Raw genomic sequence first — 14,465 nt, 5'->3', positions numbered from 1 at the left:
TATTTGCCAAAGCTACTTCATGTCCCCTTTTTGCCTTCCTGATTTCCCTCTTAAGTGTACTCCTACTGCCTTTATACTCTTCTAGGTATCCACTCAGTCCCTGCTGTCTATACCTGACATAAGCTTTCTTCTTTCTCTTAGCTAAAGCCTCAATTTCTCAATTCATCAGCATTCCCTACACCTACCAGCCTTTCCTTTCACCCTAACAGGAATATACTGTCCCTGGACTCTCGTCATCTCATTTATCAAGGCTTCCCAATGTCCACTGTCCCTTTACCTGTGAACATCTGCCCCCAATCAACTTTTTAAAGTTCTTGCCAAATTCCATTAAAATCACCCTTCCTGCAATTTAGAATTTTGATGTTTAGATTTGATCTATCCTTTTCCATCTCTATTTCAAAACTAATAGAATTATGTTTACTGGCCCCCAAAGTGCTTCCCCGCTGACACCTCAGTCACCTGCTCTGCCTTATTGCTCAGAGTAGGTCATGTTTTGCACCTTCTCTAGTAGGTACATCCACATCCTGACTCAGAACATTTTCTTGTAGACACCTAACAAAGTCCTGTCCATCTAAGCCCTTAACACTATGGCAGTCCCAATCTACTTTTGGAAAGTGAAAGCCCCCTACAATAACCACCCTATTATTCTGACAGATAACTGAGATCTCCTTACAAGTTCTTTTCTCAATTTTCCCACTGACTATTGGGGGGTCTATAGTACAATACCAGTAAGATGATCATCCCTTTTTTTATTTCTCAGTGCCACCCAAATAACTTCCCTGGACATATTCCCTGAATACCTTCCCTAGGTACAGCTAACTTAACCTTAATCAAGAATGCCACTTCCCCTCCTCTCTTGCCCCCTTTCTATTCTTCCGATCGCATCTATACCGTGGAACATTAAACTGCCAGTCCTGTCCACCCCGAGCCACATGTTAGTAACTGGTAGAATTTAGGTTCTAAGCACTGGATTATGTATCTAACCAATAGGCCACTGTAACCCAAGACATTACTCACCAAATCACCAAAACTATTCATGACCATCATAAACGTTGAATTTTGTTGTTCATTATGCTCCTTAATTTTCTTCAGATTTTGCAGCCAGATTCCTTTTCTGAGAGCCTCTGTTTTCTGGACACAGAACAGTTAGAAATTAAGGTGTTGTCATCATGAGGATGTGTCTGCATTTCAATAGCACCTCTGGACACCTCAGAATGTCCCAAAGTGTTTTACAGCTATTAGTTTTGAAGTGTAGCTGCTTGAATATTGGTGAGGGAATCTTGCTATGGGAAGTGTCAATGTCTTATGGGCTCTAATCTGGCATTGGTCTGAAATGTATCCAATCTCATCTAGAAGTGGGTCAAATGACACACACACACACACACACACACACACACACACACACACACACACACACACACACACACACACACACACACACACACACACACACACACACACACCCTAAAATTGAAATATAGAAGTGTAGCTGCTTGAATATTGGTGAGGGAACATTGCTTAGTCTTGGTGCATCTAGTAGGTTTACCCTGACGACACCCCAGGTTATGTGGGATCTGCATGTCAGGAACCAGCAGAATTTGTACTGCACCCCTGGGATGTTAAAGTTTAATCTGTCTGTCCTTGCAATGTCCATTAATTGCACCTTTTAGGAACTTGGCCAAACAGTGTTAAAAATACGACCTTTCAACCAACGAGTTGAATCCATGGGAAAATGGGTCTGGGAGATAAAGATGAGAAGGAGTGTCTGGACCAATCTGTTCTGGATAATAAAAGATAATTTGACGTTCTTGTGATCAGTGAAACTTCTCACTGACAGAATTCTATTCACTTGAACTTATTGTGGAGTGTGTCTGCTGGATTCCAGTCTTGGGTTAGTTTGACTCAAACGTGAACTGAAGTCAAAACCCCCAGGAAGTTGTGCCCTAGGTCGAAGGCCAAAATTCAGAGACCAATTTCTTAGTAAGTAATTCTGAAAACGCTACTTCTACCTCTATCAAGGAGCTATTGAGAAGAAAGTAAAAGCATTTGGTGAGGTCATGGGCTGCACGGATAAAGCCCCCACCTCCTTGTCGATATGGTTGGAGGTTTCCAAATCTGGGCCCTGGTCTCACTACATTGCAAGCTGAGGCATTCAGCTCATCAAGTCCATGCCACTTCTATGGGTATGGCTTACAATTGCAGTCTTTGAGATGGTTTCCATTGTAAACGGTAACCATCTTTAATGTTTCTTTAATTTGGATTGGGATCACATTGGGAAAAGGCTACTGCTGTAAACCAAGGACTGTGGAAGGAGTCACTATTCTTTTAAGAATAAGGTCAAAAATCACACGACACCAGGTTATAGTCCAATGGGTTTATTTGAAAACACTAGCTTTTGGAGTGCTGCTCCTTCTTCAGGTGTTAGTGAGAGAGGAAGGCCTTAGACACAGAATTTATAAGGAAAGGATCAAAGGGTCATACAACTCATGAGAATGAATTGAGCACACATAAGCTGACTTTTAAATCTTTAATCAGTTAGAATGGAGATGCAGGTTTCAGTTGATTAATATGCAATTCCCAGGATTTCTTTCAAGTCAATGCCCTGAGGCAAGTTAAGGTGTTATCAATATGAAGGAGGTGACACCTCCAGTCAGACAATGTATTTGAGGCGTGAAGTCTTGTTTAGGCTCTGACCGGAGGTGTCACCTCCTTTATATTGATACATTTTCTCAGAAATTCTGGAATTTGCATCTTAGTCAATTGACACCCATACTTCCAATCTAACCGCTTAAAGCTTTAAGAGATATCTTATGTGTGTTCAATTCATTTTCAAGAGTTGTATGACACTTTGATCTTTTCCTTATAAATTCTGTGTCTAAAGTCTTCCTCTCTCACTAACACCTGATGAAAGAGCAGTGCTCTGGAAGCTAATGTTTTCAAATAAACCCATTGGACTGTGACCTGGTGTCATGTAATTTTTGACCTTGTCCAATTGAGTCTAACACTGGCACCTCCACATCATGGCTTTTAAAAACAAGAGACTGGAACTCTCTGAGTGTCGCACTTACACTGTTCCTTTATTCACACATTGCATTCATGGGCTTTCGGACTTTTCAGTATAAATAAAGCTTAGGTTAAGCATGAGAGTAATTACATGAAGTGTTTTATTGTTTACAAGTTAATCTGGGGTAAATTTACCTAAAGACGTAAGTGAAAATGTTAAGAAATTAATCCAAACTTCAGCCAATGATCTGGTGAGATCTTACAATTCGATAAGGACTAAAAGCATCTCAACCTCAAACCCTTGTGAATCCTAGATCTGAGACCTGCCTCATCTCTGCTCATGTACTCTGCTTTGCACATTTTAAACTTTAGCATTCCCCTTTGTAACTCCTCTGATGCCAAAGCAATTTGTGTTCCTTCTGCAAGACCTGGACAAGATCCGATCTTGGGCTGATAAATAGCCTGTAATATTTGCACCACACGGTACAAGGTAATGGCCATAGAAACATAGAATCACTCCGTCAACCCAGCAGCTGAGATTCCAATCATCTCTCCTTCAATGACTTTACTATCATGAATCCTACAGTATTAGCATCGCATGGGTTATCATTGATCAGAAACTGAATTGAACCAGCTCTATAATCACTCTGGCTAAAGCAGTAAGTCAAAGGCTAGAAATTCTGCAGTGAGTAATTAACCTCCTAACTCTTAAGTGGCATGGTGGCTCAGTGCCAGGGTTCCAGGTTCGATTCCAGCCTCGGGCAACTGTATGTGTGGAATTTGCACATTCCACCCAAGTCTGCGTGGGTTTCCTCTGGGTTCTCCAGTTTCCTCCCACAGTCACAAAGATGTGCAGGTTAGGTGAATTGGCCATGTTAAATTGCTCATAGTGTGCAGAGATGTGTCGGCTAGGTGCACTAGTCAGGGGAAATATAGAGTAATAGGGTAGGGGAAAGGGTTCGGGTGGGCTACTCTTCTGAGGATCAGTGTGGACTTCTTGGGCCAAATGGCCTGTTCCACACTGCAGGGATTCAATGAGATATATCCAAAGGCCTGTATAAAAAGGACAATCCAGGAGCCTGAAGGAAGACTCTCCCATTGGACAGATGAGTGCAAGATTCCAACAACACTGAGAAAACCTGTCACCTTCCAGAACAAAAGAGCCCACTTTAAATTTTGTTTTAGAGTCATAGAGTCACTCAGCATGGAAACATACCCTTAAGTCCAATCAATCCATGCCGACCATGCTCCCAAATTAAACTAGTCGCACTTGCCTGCATTTGGGCCTATCCCTTCATACCTTTCCTATCCATGTACTTATCCAAATGTCCTTTAAATATTAAAACTGTACATTCACTACTTCTTCTGGCAGTTCATTCCACATATGAGCCAATCTCTGTGTCAAAACGTTGCACCTCATGTCCTTTTAAAACCTTTAAAAAGTGTGCTAAATGCCTTCTCGACCACCCTACCTACATGTGATGCAAACTTCAAAGAATTATGTACCTGAACACTGTTTTGTCAGATATTTATCCAATTCAAAAGAATAAAGAAGCATCCTAGATAAGTATTCTTCACCTCTGAGATCTTTCTTACCTTACTGTTGTACTTTTTCCCATGGATAGTCTTCCAGGTTTCCCAGTCTCTATTTGAACTTGGAGTGGTTGACAAGGCGCATATTGTGATCACGGGACATGCCATGAGCAAGCCCAACTCCAACATCAGATACTGAGTCGGTGACATGACACAGTGCAGCCACTCGTTTGAAAACCTCTAAAATGAGAGGGTGAAATCAGTGTCCCTCAGATCAAGAACTCAGAAGCTTAATTTCTTTATCTGCTCCTCCTTTCCACTTCTAAATGCCTTATGGTTCTGAGGACATTGTAGTTCATAGGTCCTTCTCTAAGAAAGAAACTGGATGTACAATGTCTGATATAACATTGTATGAAAGCTTCAAATCAGAAAAGACTATTTGGCTGCTTGGACCCTTTAGCACATCATGCAGGACATCCTCGATCATGTAGGCATTCCTAAAATTAAAAATAGTGGGCAATTTATCTGGAATCAAAAGTATCATGAACTTGGTGTTCACCAGCCTCCATCTTCACTGACTTTCTAGAGTTAGTATTAATTTGTTATTGTAAGGGGTTCCCATAGGTGCCAAGGAGTAAATTAACAGAGGTACTCATTTCAAATTACAGTGTGAAATAAGACCATAAGGGGGTAAGATGGAATTAATAGATCTGGAGCTGGGAGGCTACATGATGCAAGATCAAAACTTTAATCCACCTAGTGATATTTGGTTGCCCAGCCTGGAAAGAGGGTGTAGCTTGGTACACAAGGCTGGGAATAGCAGCCTGCCCAGAGCTGTTGGTCTCCATGTGAGGTCAATCTCAGAACGATATAGAGATATATGCTTCAGTTTATGGACATGACAATGGTAAAGCAGCCTGGCAGGGAAATGTACCCAAAATTATCAAGTGCTCTCTGTAATTGCCACTCTGACAAGCCTTCAGGTCATTTGCAGCTGTTGTTGCTGATCTAGCATTTCAATACAAATACAAGATATACATTCATGCTGTAACATACAACTCCCATTGACATTATAACTCCTGGGACATTTCATAAATCTTTACACTGACAAGCAGTGTGGGCTAATGTGCACTGCATCAACACTTGAAATCTGAAGAGTAATTCTTTAGGATATTGGAACAGAGCTAGACCATTTAGTCCCTTAAACATATTCCGTTATCCAACAAGATCATGGTTGATCTGTGACTCAACTCAACACATCCACCTATCCCTATATCCCTTAATACCACTGGATAACAAAAACCTAGCAAGTTTACATTTCACATTTACAACCAACACAGTATCAATTATTATTTAGGAAAAATGCTCCAATTTCCGATACCATTGATTTGAAGAGTCAATAGATGTGGAGCTGGAAAAGCACAGCAGGTCACACAGCATCTGAGGAGCAGGAAAGTCAATGTTTTGGGCCAAAACCCTTTGTCAGGGTATGGGGTGGCATGGTGGCTCAGTGGTTAGCACTGCTGCCTCACGACACCAGGATCCCAAGTTTGATCCCAGCCTTGGGTGACTTCCTATGTGGAGTTTGCATATTCTCCCCATATCTGTGAGGATTTCCTCCCACAGTCCAAGGGTGTGCAGGTCAGGTGAATTGGCCATGCTAAATTGCCCATAGTATTAGATGCATTAATCAGAGGGGAATGGTCTGGGTGGGTTACTCTATGGAGGGTCAGTGTGGACTGGTTGGGCCAAAGGGCCTGTTTCCACACTGTAGAGAATCTAATCATTTATGTGAAGATACATGTCCTGATTTCACTCATAAAAATTCAGGCTCTAATCATTTAGACTAGTCTTAAACTTCCAGGAAATACTTTATCTCCATTGAACTTACCTGTTCCTCCAAGCTGCTTGAAAACTCCAAACTATTCATCAAATTCCAGCAAGGCAGCGCCATCTGGTGCAATCACACCTTTTAATTAAACCTTTGCAGTGCAGATATTCACCCATTAAATCTAAACTCTTTCCAAGGCACATTTATCCTTTTTTAAGGATGGTGGCTAAAACTGCTGACTGTAGAAACATAAAGACTCAGAAATATGTGCAAGTGTAGTCCATTTGGCCTATCAAGCCCACTCTGCATTCAACATGACCACTGCTGATTGTCTATCTCAACACCATACTCTGTGTCTATACCCTTTGACACCTGCAACCTCTAGAAATTTATCTTTTGCTTCAATTTTTCAGTGACTTAGGCTCCACAGACGTTTATAGGAGAGACTTCCATGGGTTCGCCACCCTCTGAGTGAAGAAATTTCTCATCATCTCAATCGGAAATGGATAGAATTAACGAATATCCTAATACTGTTGCCTCTCCTTCTGGAACCCTGCTGGTCAGGGGAAATATCATCCTCACTTCCAGTCTGTCCAGCACCATTAGAGTTTTCTACATTTTAACAAGATTCCTGGTCATTCCTCTAAACTCAGGTGAATATAAAATCAATTGACCAATTGCTCCTGATAAGACAAACCTGTCATCCCAAGAATCAATCTGGTCAACTTTAGGCATAGTTTAACACAGGCTTTGCATAACTGGAACATACTCATTAACTAGATGGACCGAAAACAAGGGGTGGACAGGGTTGAGATGCTACATGCATTACATTTCCTCAAAGAAGGTCAACATAGATTTCTTTACCAATGAGGGCAGGGTGAAGGTAACCTCAGAGTACAACGGGATCTTGATCAGATGGAGCTTAATGCAAATAAATGTGAGGTGCTGCATTTTGGAAAGACAAATCAGGACAGCACTTCTACGCTTAATCATAACGTCCTGGGGAGTGTTACTGAACAGATACCTTGGAGTACAGGTTCATAGTTCTTTGACACTGAAATCATAGGTAGATAGGAGAGTGAAGAAGGCATTTGGTTTGCTTGTTTTTAATTGGGCAATGCATTGAGTATAGGAGTTGGCAGGTCATGTTGCAGCTGTACAGGACATTGGTTAGGCCACTTTTGTAATATTGTATGCAATACTGGTCTTGATGCTTTAGGAAGGATGTTGTAAAACTGGAAAGGGTTTAGAAAAGATTTACAAGGATGTTGCAAGGGTTGGAGGGTTTGAGCTACAAGGAGAGGCTGAATATGCTGTGACTATTTTCTCTGGAGCATTCGAGGCTGAAGGGTGACCATATGGAGGTTTATAAAATCATGAGGTACATTGTTAAAGTGAATAGCCAAGGTCTTTTCCCTGGGATGGGGATGTCCAAAATTAGAGGCCATAGGTTTAAAGTGAGAGGAGAAAGATTTAAAAGGACCTGAGAGGAAACTTTTTCATGCAGACCATGGTGTGTATATGAAATGAGCTGCTGGAGGAAGTTGTGGAGGCTGATATAATTACAACATTTAAAAGGGATCTGGATAGGTTTACAAATAGGAATGATTTAGAGTGATATGGGCTACATGCTGGCAAATGGGACTAGATTAATTTAGCATAACTGGTCAGCATGGACAAGTTGGACCAAAGGTCTGTTTTCATGCTATGACATTCTATGACTCTATGATAACTTACAAACACTATTGCTCTGGAAACATGGAAGGGCCTCTCAAATAGTAAATGAATAAAGAACCATATGCAAATGAGGTAAGGACCACAAATTTCCTTCCCTAAAAGAATTAATTTCTTTACTATAATTGATAATAGATGGAATGGTCATCACAGATTAGTTTTCAACTTAGAATCTCGATCAAATTCAAACTCTTTGCTATTTGAGTTCATATCCCTGCAGCAATAGTCTGGCTTACTAGCCCAGTAAATTATCATTATGTCACTGACTCCCTGTCAGTTGGCTTTGAGCCTGGTTTGATTTGTTGTGAGGTGATGCACTGGCAACAGAGTGATAATCTTTGATGAAGGAAAGGATGTTGAAGTCCCTCTCATCCAGCTTCCTAACCCAGGATGGCCAAACATGTTCTGGCAGCCTATTGCCCCCTGTGAAGAAGTTTCTTGGGGTGCCAATCCACTGCCATCTTCTGGCCAACAACAGGAGTGAGGCTGCATAAGTAGTTTCAAAATTACGTTACAAATATTGTCCTGAGGAGAAAGGAATGCAGGACAATAGTGATCCCATGAAAAAAAAGTGGTCCAGTTGATCACCTTGACCTGTGAATGGTGCAGGTGACTGGTCCTATCAGAGATGTATCTCACATGACTCCCAGTTTTAGCCTTCACATCCCTGAGTTCTGCTTCCATACTGTACACTAAATGCTAGAGCTGACTCATGCTGTGCCCTAACCTGTCAGTAGGTAGCAGATTCCTGTCAGTAAAGCAGGTTATGTTTACATTCTAAAAGACAATCTGCACATCTCCATCAATTGGATCTCTTTGCTATAATAGTGTTTCCAGTTAACTTCTCTGATCAGCTGCAATATAGCTCCCATCAGACACATCATCCATGACTTTCACAAAAAGCTGTCTGTGTTGTGTGAAAAATATAAAACCCTTTCAATGCTACAGATAGTAAAACTGTGTCCACTCTAACGATATAATCAGGTAAATTGTTTGAACAATTCATTGGTTGGGGAGGCATGGTGGCTCAGTGATTAGCCCCACTGCCTCACAGCACTCGTTACCCGGGTTTGATTCCCGCCTCATCTATCTGCGTTGAGCTTGCATATTCTCCCCGTGTCAGTGTGGGGTTCCTTTGGGTGCTACAGTTTCCTCCCACAGTCCAAAGATATACAGGTTAGGTGGATTGGCCATGCTAAATTGCCCATAGCATGAAGAGGTATGCAGGCTAGGTGGGTTCGACCTGGGAAATGCTGGGTTACAGGGATAGGATAAGGGGAGGTGGGTCTTGGTGGGTGCTCTTCAGAAGGTCAGTGTGGACCCAATGAGCTGAACGGCTTGTATCTGCACTGTAGGGATTCTATGAATAGGCATCTTCAGTATTCCATACTGTAGGGAATCTAATCTAATCTAATCTAATCAGTCTTCACAAAATTAGCCCGTGGGTAACCGCTATATTAGTGAGATGACCCTTTAGTTTGGCAACAGAATAAATCTAATGTTTTGAAGTAGAACTACAAAGTGAGCGGAAGGACATAAATACACAATGAACATGTCCATTAATTTCTAAACTGCAATTTATCCTCAGCCAGAATATTGCAATAAACCTGCTAGCTCACTTCAGTCTGTTAGGGAAATGAAATGAGGGAACCTAACATTGAAATACAAATGAAGACATTTAATACAGACTGGGAACGTTAAACAGTTTATACACATCATTGGATCTGAATGTAAGTAAACAAAATGACTGTAGCCTCACCTCATTTGCTGAGTTCCGAAGTTTCTTCTAAATTGTTCTGATTGAGGGTTGGGATTTATATACCAGTAACTGTAAAACAGAAGGTTCAGAAGATTCTCAAATAGGTTGGTTAGAGCCTTAAGGCAAATGTTAAATTTCTGCTAAGTGAACTAAGATGACCTGAGATTCTGTCATGAGCTGACCATTCATCATCAGTAATTCCATTGTGCATAAATGCCTGAAACCATGTGTTAAGACACTGTTTGTAAACTCAAATTAAGTGAGCAGTTAATGGAAGGGGCCTTAGGCTGCTAGAGTACTGCAGCCTAGTCAGAATTTTTGCCATCTTTCACACCAAGAAAACATCAGAGAATCTCTGGAAGAAGCATGAACAGTTACAATGCAGCAAAAAGAAAAACATCAAGAATTTCCAAATTAGCTTTTGTCCTGTTTTTTGTTTTTACATTGGATGTTTCAAATGATTGAGCCTTTTAACATGGTGATTTCCATTTTACTTTTGTGTAGTTATCGCAATATAGGAATCAGACAGTATGTGTTGGACTCATCAAACGGTCTTACTCACCAGCTCTTACACTTGTACCCTGTTCATTTATGTCACCAATATGCCATGTTGAAAGTTACTTCATGCAGTACATATTCTGCAACCTGTGAGAACCTGCTATGTAAAAAGATTTCGCTTCAGCCTCGATCCCTAGATTTTAGGCAAATAATCTCTAATCATCAGTTCTCTCACCAGTGGAAACTGTTTCTGCTTATTTACTCAATCAAATCCTTCATGATTTTGATATGTATATTAAATCTTTGCTTTAATCATTAATCAATCCCAACTGTTCACGTGACTGAAGTTCCTCATGCCTCACAATATTCCAGTAAATCTCTTGTGTGGCCTCTTTAAATACTCGATGTTTTTTTCAAGGTATGATGACCCGTACTTCAGTTGTGGCTAAACCAGTATTGTGTATAAGTTCAACATAGCAGTCTTGCTTTTGTATTTTATACCTCTATTTACAGTCATCTATATAATTGTAGAAAGAGGTTTATTCACATGGGTCTTGAAGGCTTGGAATTCCAATAGTGTTATTTTGGTTCTCTAACAATGGGTGGATACAGTTTCCAGTTGTATTTCCTTTCACTGGGAAGAGTTGGTATTCCTTGTGGATTCCTGCTCACGCCTTGAAATTTTCACCTAGGTCAGCCTGAGCTGGGTCACATGTTAGCTGATGGATGTTTGGCCTGAAGGTCAGACCGAGGGTGACTCCCTCTACCTTTTCAAATAGTCCCATGGGGTCATTCATATTGACTAATGACTGTCATCTCTTTAATGTCTCAACAAAAAGACAGCACCACCAACAGTGCCTCAGTATGACAGTCAAGTTTTCAAGTCTCTGGAGTGGGACTTGAACCAGAAAACTTCTGGAGTTTTGTCTGCAATTTGGATCTCACCATAGGAAACGTGTTCTGGTGTAAAGGGAAGGTTTAACAGACTGATTCCTGGGATGGCAGATCTGACATATGAAGAGAGACTGGATCATCGGACTGTGTGTGTGTGTGTGTGTGTGTGTGTGTGTGTGTGTGTGTGTGTGTCAGAAACCTACAAAATTCTCACAGGATTAGACAGGGTAAATGCTGGAATTATGTTCCTGAATTCACTGGAGAGTCCCAACCCAGGGCTCACAGGTAGGCCATGTAGGATTAAGGAGAAATTTCTTCACCCACAGAGTGGTGAGTTTATGGGACTCTTTGCTCAAAAAAACGGTCGAGGCCAAAACATTGAATGTTTTGAAGAAGGAGTTAGATATAGTACTTAGGACTAAAGGGATCATAGAGTATGAGAAACAGGGCAGTGAATTGGATGAGAGACCATGATCATATTGAAAGATGCAGTCAGGTTGAATGGCCTACTCTGTGCTTCTCCTGATACAAATTGGATTGAATATGGGGCCAGGACTACCTGTGCAATTTTCGACATTGTCATGCAGATTTCACTGGACTAGAGCTCCCTTCAAAACTGCAACCTCCACCATCTAGAAAGAAAAGAGCATTAGATAGATGGACCCCCATCACCTGCAAGTTCCCCTCAGACTCACATCCCAACCTGATTTGAAACTATGTCACAGTTCCTTCACTTCCAGCAGGTTAAATTCCTGGAACTCACTTTTAAACTGCACTGTGGGTATACAGTGGGTATACAGCTACAGTTCAAGAAGGTAAGTGAACTCGACATTCTGAAGGTCAATTAGGGATGGGCAACAAATACTTGTATTGCCAATGTGAATTCATAACTAGCTGCATATCTCAATAGGATGAGAGAAGTCCTGATACATTAGCACATGTTCACGGAAGCTATAGCTTAAAAAATAAATAATCCCAATAAGAAGATGCTTTTGCAAACAGTGTATACTATCACTGGGGTGGCCATGCCGAGGCTGTGGCCAGTGACCGGATGAAAATGTCTGAATGTTCTTATCCTTTTTTACCTCATCCCCCAATCTCCTCTGATTACAAGCTGTAGACAGTTTAAGGTTTTATTTTTGCATACATTTGTCCACTCCCTTCACTGCAACACCTTCAGATGGTGAAGAACTGCAATTTTGTCTGACAGTGATACATGACAAAGGATCCAGTTCAGACACAGACATACTTTAGAGATTAGCTCTAGGGAGGGATCTGCAAGTCAATGGACAGCCAGCCCAGCAGGAATGGGGTCATGATCATGTCAGCTTTACAGAATCACAGAATTGTTATTACAGAAGAAGACCATTTGGCCCATCATGTCTGGACTGAGTCTCGGAACATTTTAGCTTTGAGCCATTCTTCCAGACTTTTCCCATAACCCTGCACAATGTTTCTTTGTAAATAATCATCTGATGCCACTCCCAGGCAGTACATTCCTTGCTTTATGAAAAGCATTTTCTTCCCACATACTGGCTTCTTTTGCAAAACACTTTAAAACCGTTCCCTTTGTGTACTCAATCCACTTATGAGCAGGAACAGGTTTCTGTCTATCCACTCTGTCTAGACCCTCCATGACAAACCTTCTGAAGATTTGACTAGAACCCTGACTGTAGAGGCAATGTTAGAGAAGACGTTAAAAAGGAAATTAGAGGCACAATGAATAAAGGTACAGCTGTTATTATCAATTACTTTAATCTGTTTTTAGATTGGGCAAATTAAATTAGTAATAATATGGTAGAGGAGGAATTCATGAAGTGTGTACCAGATGGTTTTCTAGCTCTTTACGCTGAAGATTTAATTAGAGAACAGGCTATCCTCAATTTGTTATTGCGTAATGAGAAAGGAGTACTTGGCAAATTAGCTGTGCAGCACCCCTTAGGGATGAGTGACCATAATATAATAGAATTCCTCATCAAAATGAGAGGCATGCAAGTGATTCTGAGGCTAAGGTTCTGAATCAAGGTAGAGGAAACCACAATGGTATGAGGCAAAAGCTGGCTATGATAAGTTGAGAAATGTTATTAAAAGGGATGGGCAATGACAAACACTGAAGAGTGTATGGAGGAATTGGAACAAGTGTTCATCCCTGTTTGGATCAAAAATGCAATGGAAAACAATGGCATGACCATGGTAACAAGGGAAATTAGGGATAATATTAGATCCAAGTAAGAGACACAGACATTAGCCAAAAACGTAGGAGATCTAAGGATTGGGAACAGTTTAAATATCAGCAAAGAAGGACAAAACAATTGATTGAGAGAGGGAAAATAGATTATGAATGGAAGCTTGCCAGGGATATGTGTAAGTGAATATGCTTACTACCTTCTTGTGGAGCACTGTGATATTCCTGCTTTAAGTTGTCTAAGTCTCTGAATAGCTTTGGAATTTCATGCTGATAGTATCCCTGAAAGGACCTTATCCCTTGTGAGAGGTTGAGGATCATAGGACATAATAAAGGGTCAAGGGTTTAAGACAGAGATGAAGAGAAATTTCTTCCCTTAGAGGGTTGTGAATTTGTGGAATTCTTTACCACAGAGAATTGCTAAATTGCTTGGTCACTAAGTGTATTCAAGGCTGAGATAGTCAGGTTTTTAATCAATAAGTGAAGTGAGGGTTATGGGGAAAAAGCAGAAAAGTGGAGTTGTTGATTATTGGATCTGCCATGATTTTGTTTAATGGTGGAGCAGACTTGATGGGCTGAATAGCTGATTTCTGCTCCTATGGTACATGGTCTTACTGTAATAGACAATATAAACCTGTTAAAAATGCCTGTATTTATTCACTCAAATGCTGAGATTACTGACTGAATCTCACCCTTTCGATAAGAAAATGCTTCTAGGAGCCTAATGTATGAGTTGAATGTTTCAATCAAAAAATCATACTCTGTCATATTTTCTTTCACCTTTGGTTTGACACAACATCATCAGTTATTAGACCTAGGGTTACTTCTTACTCTGAAAGTGTTTTTGTGTCTGTGTTTTTACCCTTTGGAATATTGCTAGTCGTGGCATGGCAATGAAATTACCAGAAGTTCTTTATTTTGCTGTTTGGAGTCCTTCCACACTGTCACCTTCTGTTCTAAGTTTCCTCCTTTTCCAAGTTTCTACTTGAATGCTTCCAAGATATTTTCCTGACTTCAGAGTCTCCCCT

The 14,465-nt window shown here is 40.8% G+C and overlaps 1 protein-coding gene across 1 annotated transcript in view; it reads right to left on the bottom strand.

The window, feature by feature from the left end:
* Positions 1-9,938, bottom strand: part of LOC140494506 (cathepsin K-like) — a 31,098-nt gene extending 21,160 nt beyond the window's left edge. The window contains exons 1-3 of the mRNA XM_072593760.1: positions 9,861-9,938; positions 4,600-4,776; positions 1,018-1,131 (exon numbers count right to left, since the gene is read on the bottom strand). Of these exons, the coding sequence (XP_072449861.1) occupies positions 1,018-1,131; positions 4,600-4,746 (261 nt within the window). The 5' untranslated portion in view covers positions 4,747-4,776; positions 9,861-9,938. The remainder of the gene's footprint in view (positions 1-1,017; positions 1,132-4,599; positions 4,777-9,860) is intronic.
* Positions 9,939-14,465: the final 4,527 nt, after the last annotated feature.

Source organism: Chiloscyllium punctatum, chromosome 24 (assembly GCF_047496795.1).
Source record: "Chiloscyllium punctatum isolate Juve2018m chromosome 24, sChiPun1.3, whole genome shotgun sequence".
NCBI lineage: Eukaryota > Metazoa > Chordata > Chondrichthyes > Orectolobiformes > Hemiscylliidae > Chiloscyllium > Chiloscyllium punctatum.
The sequence above is the reverse complement of the archived record's forward strand: the minus strand, read 5'-3'. Positions and strand labels throughout refer to the sequence as shown.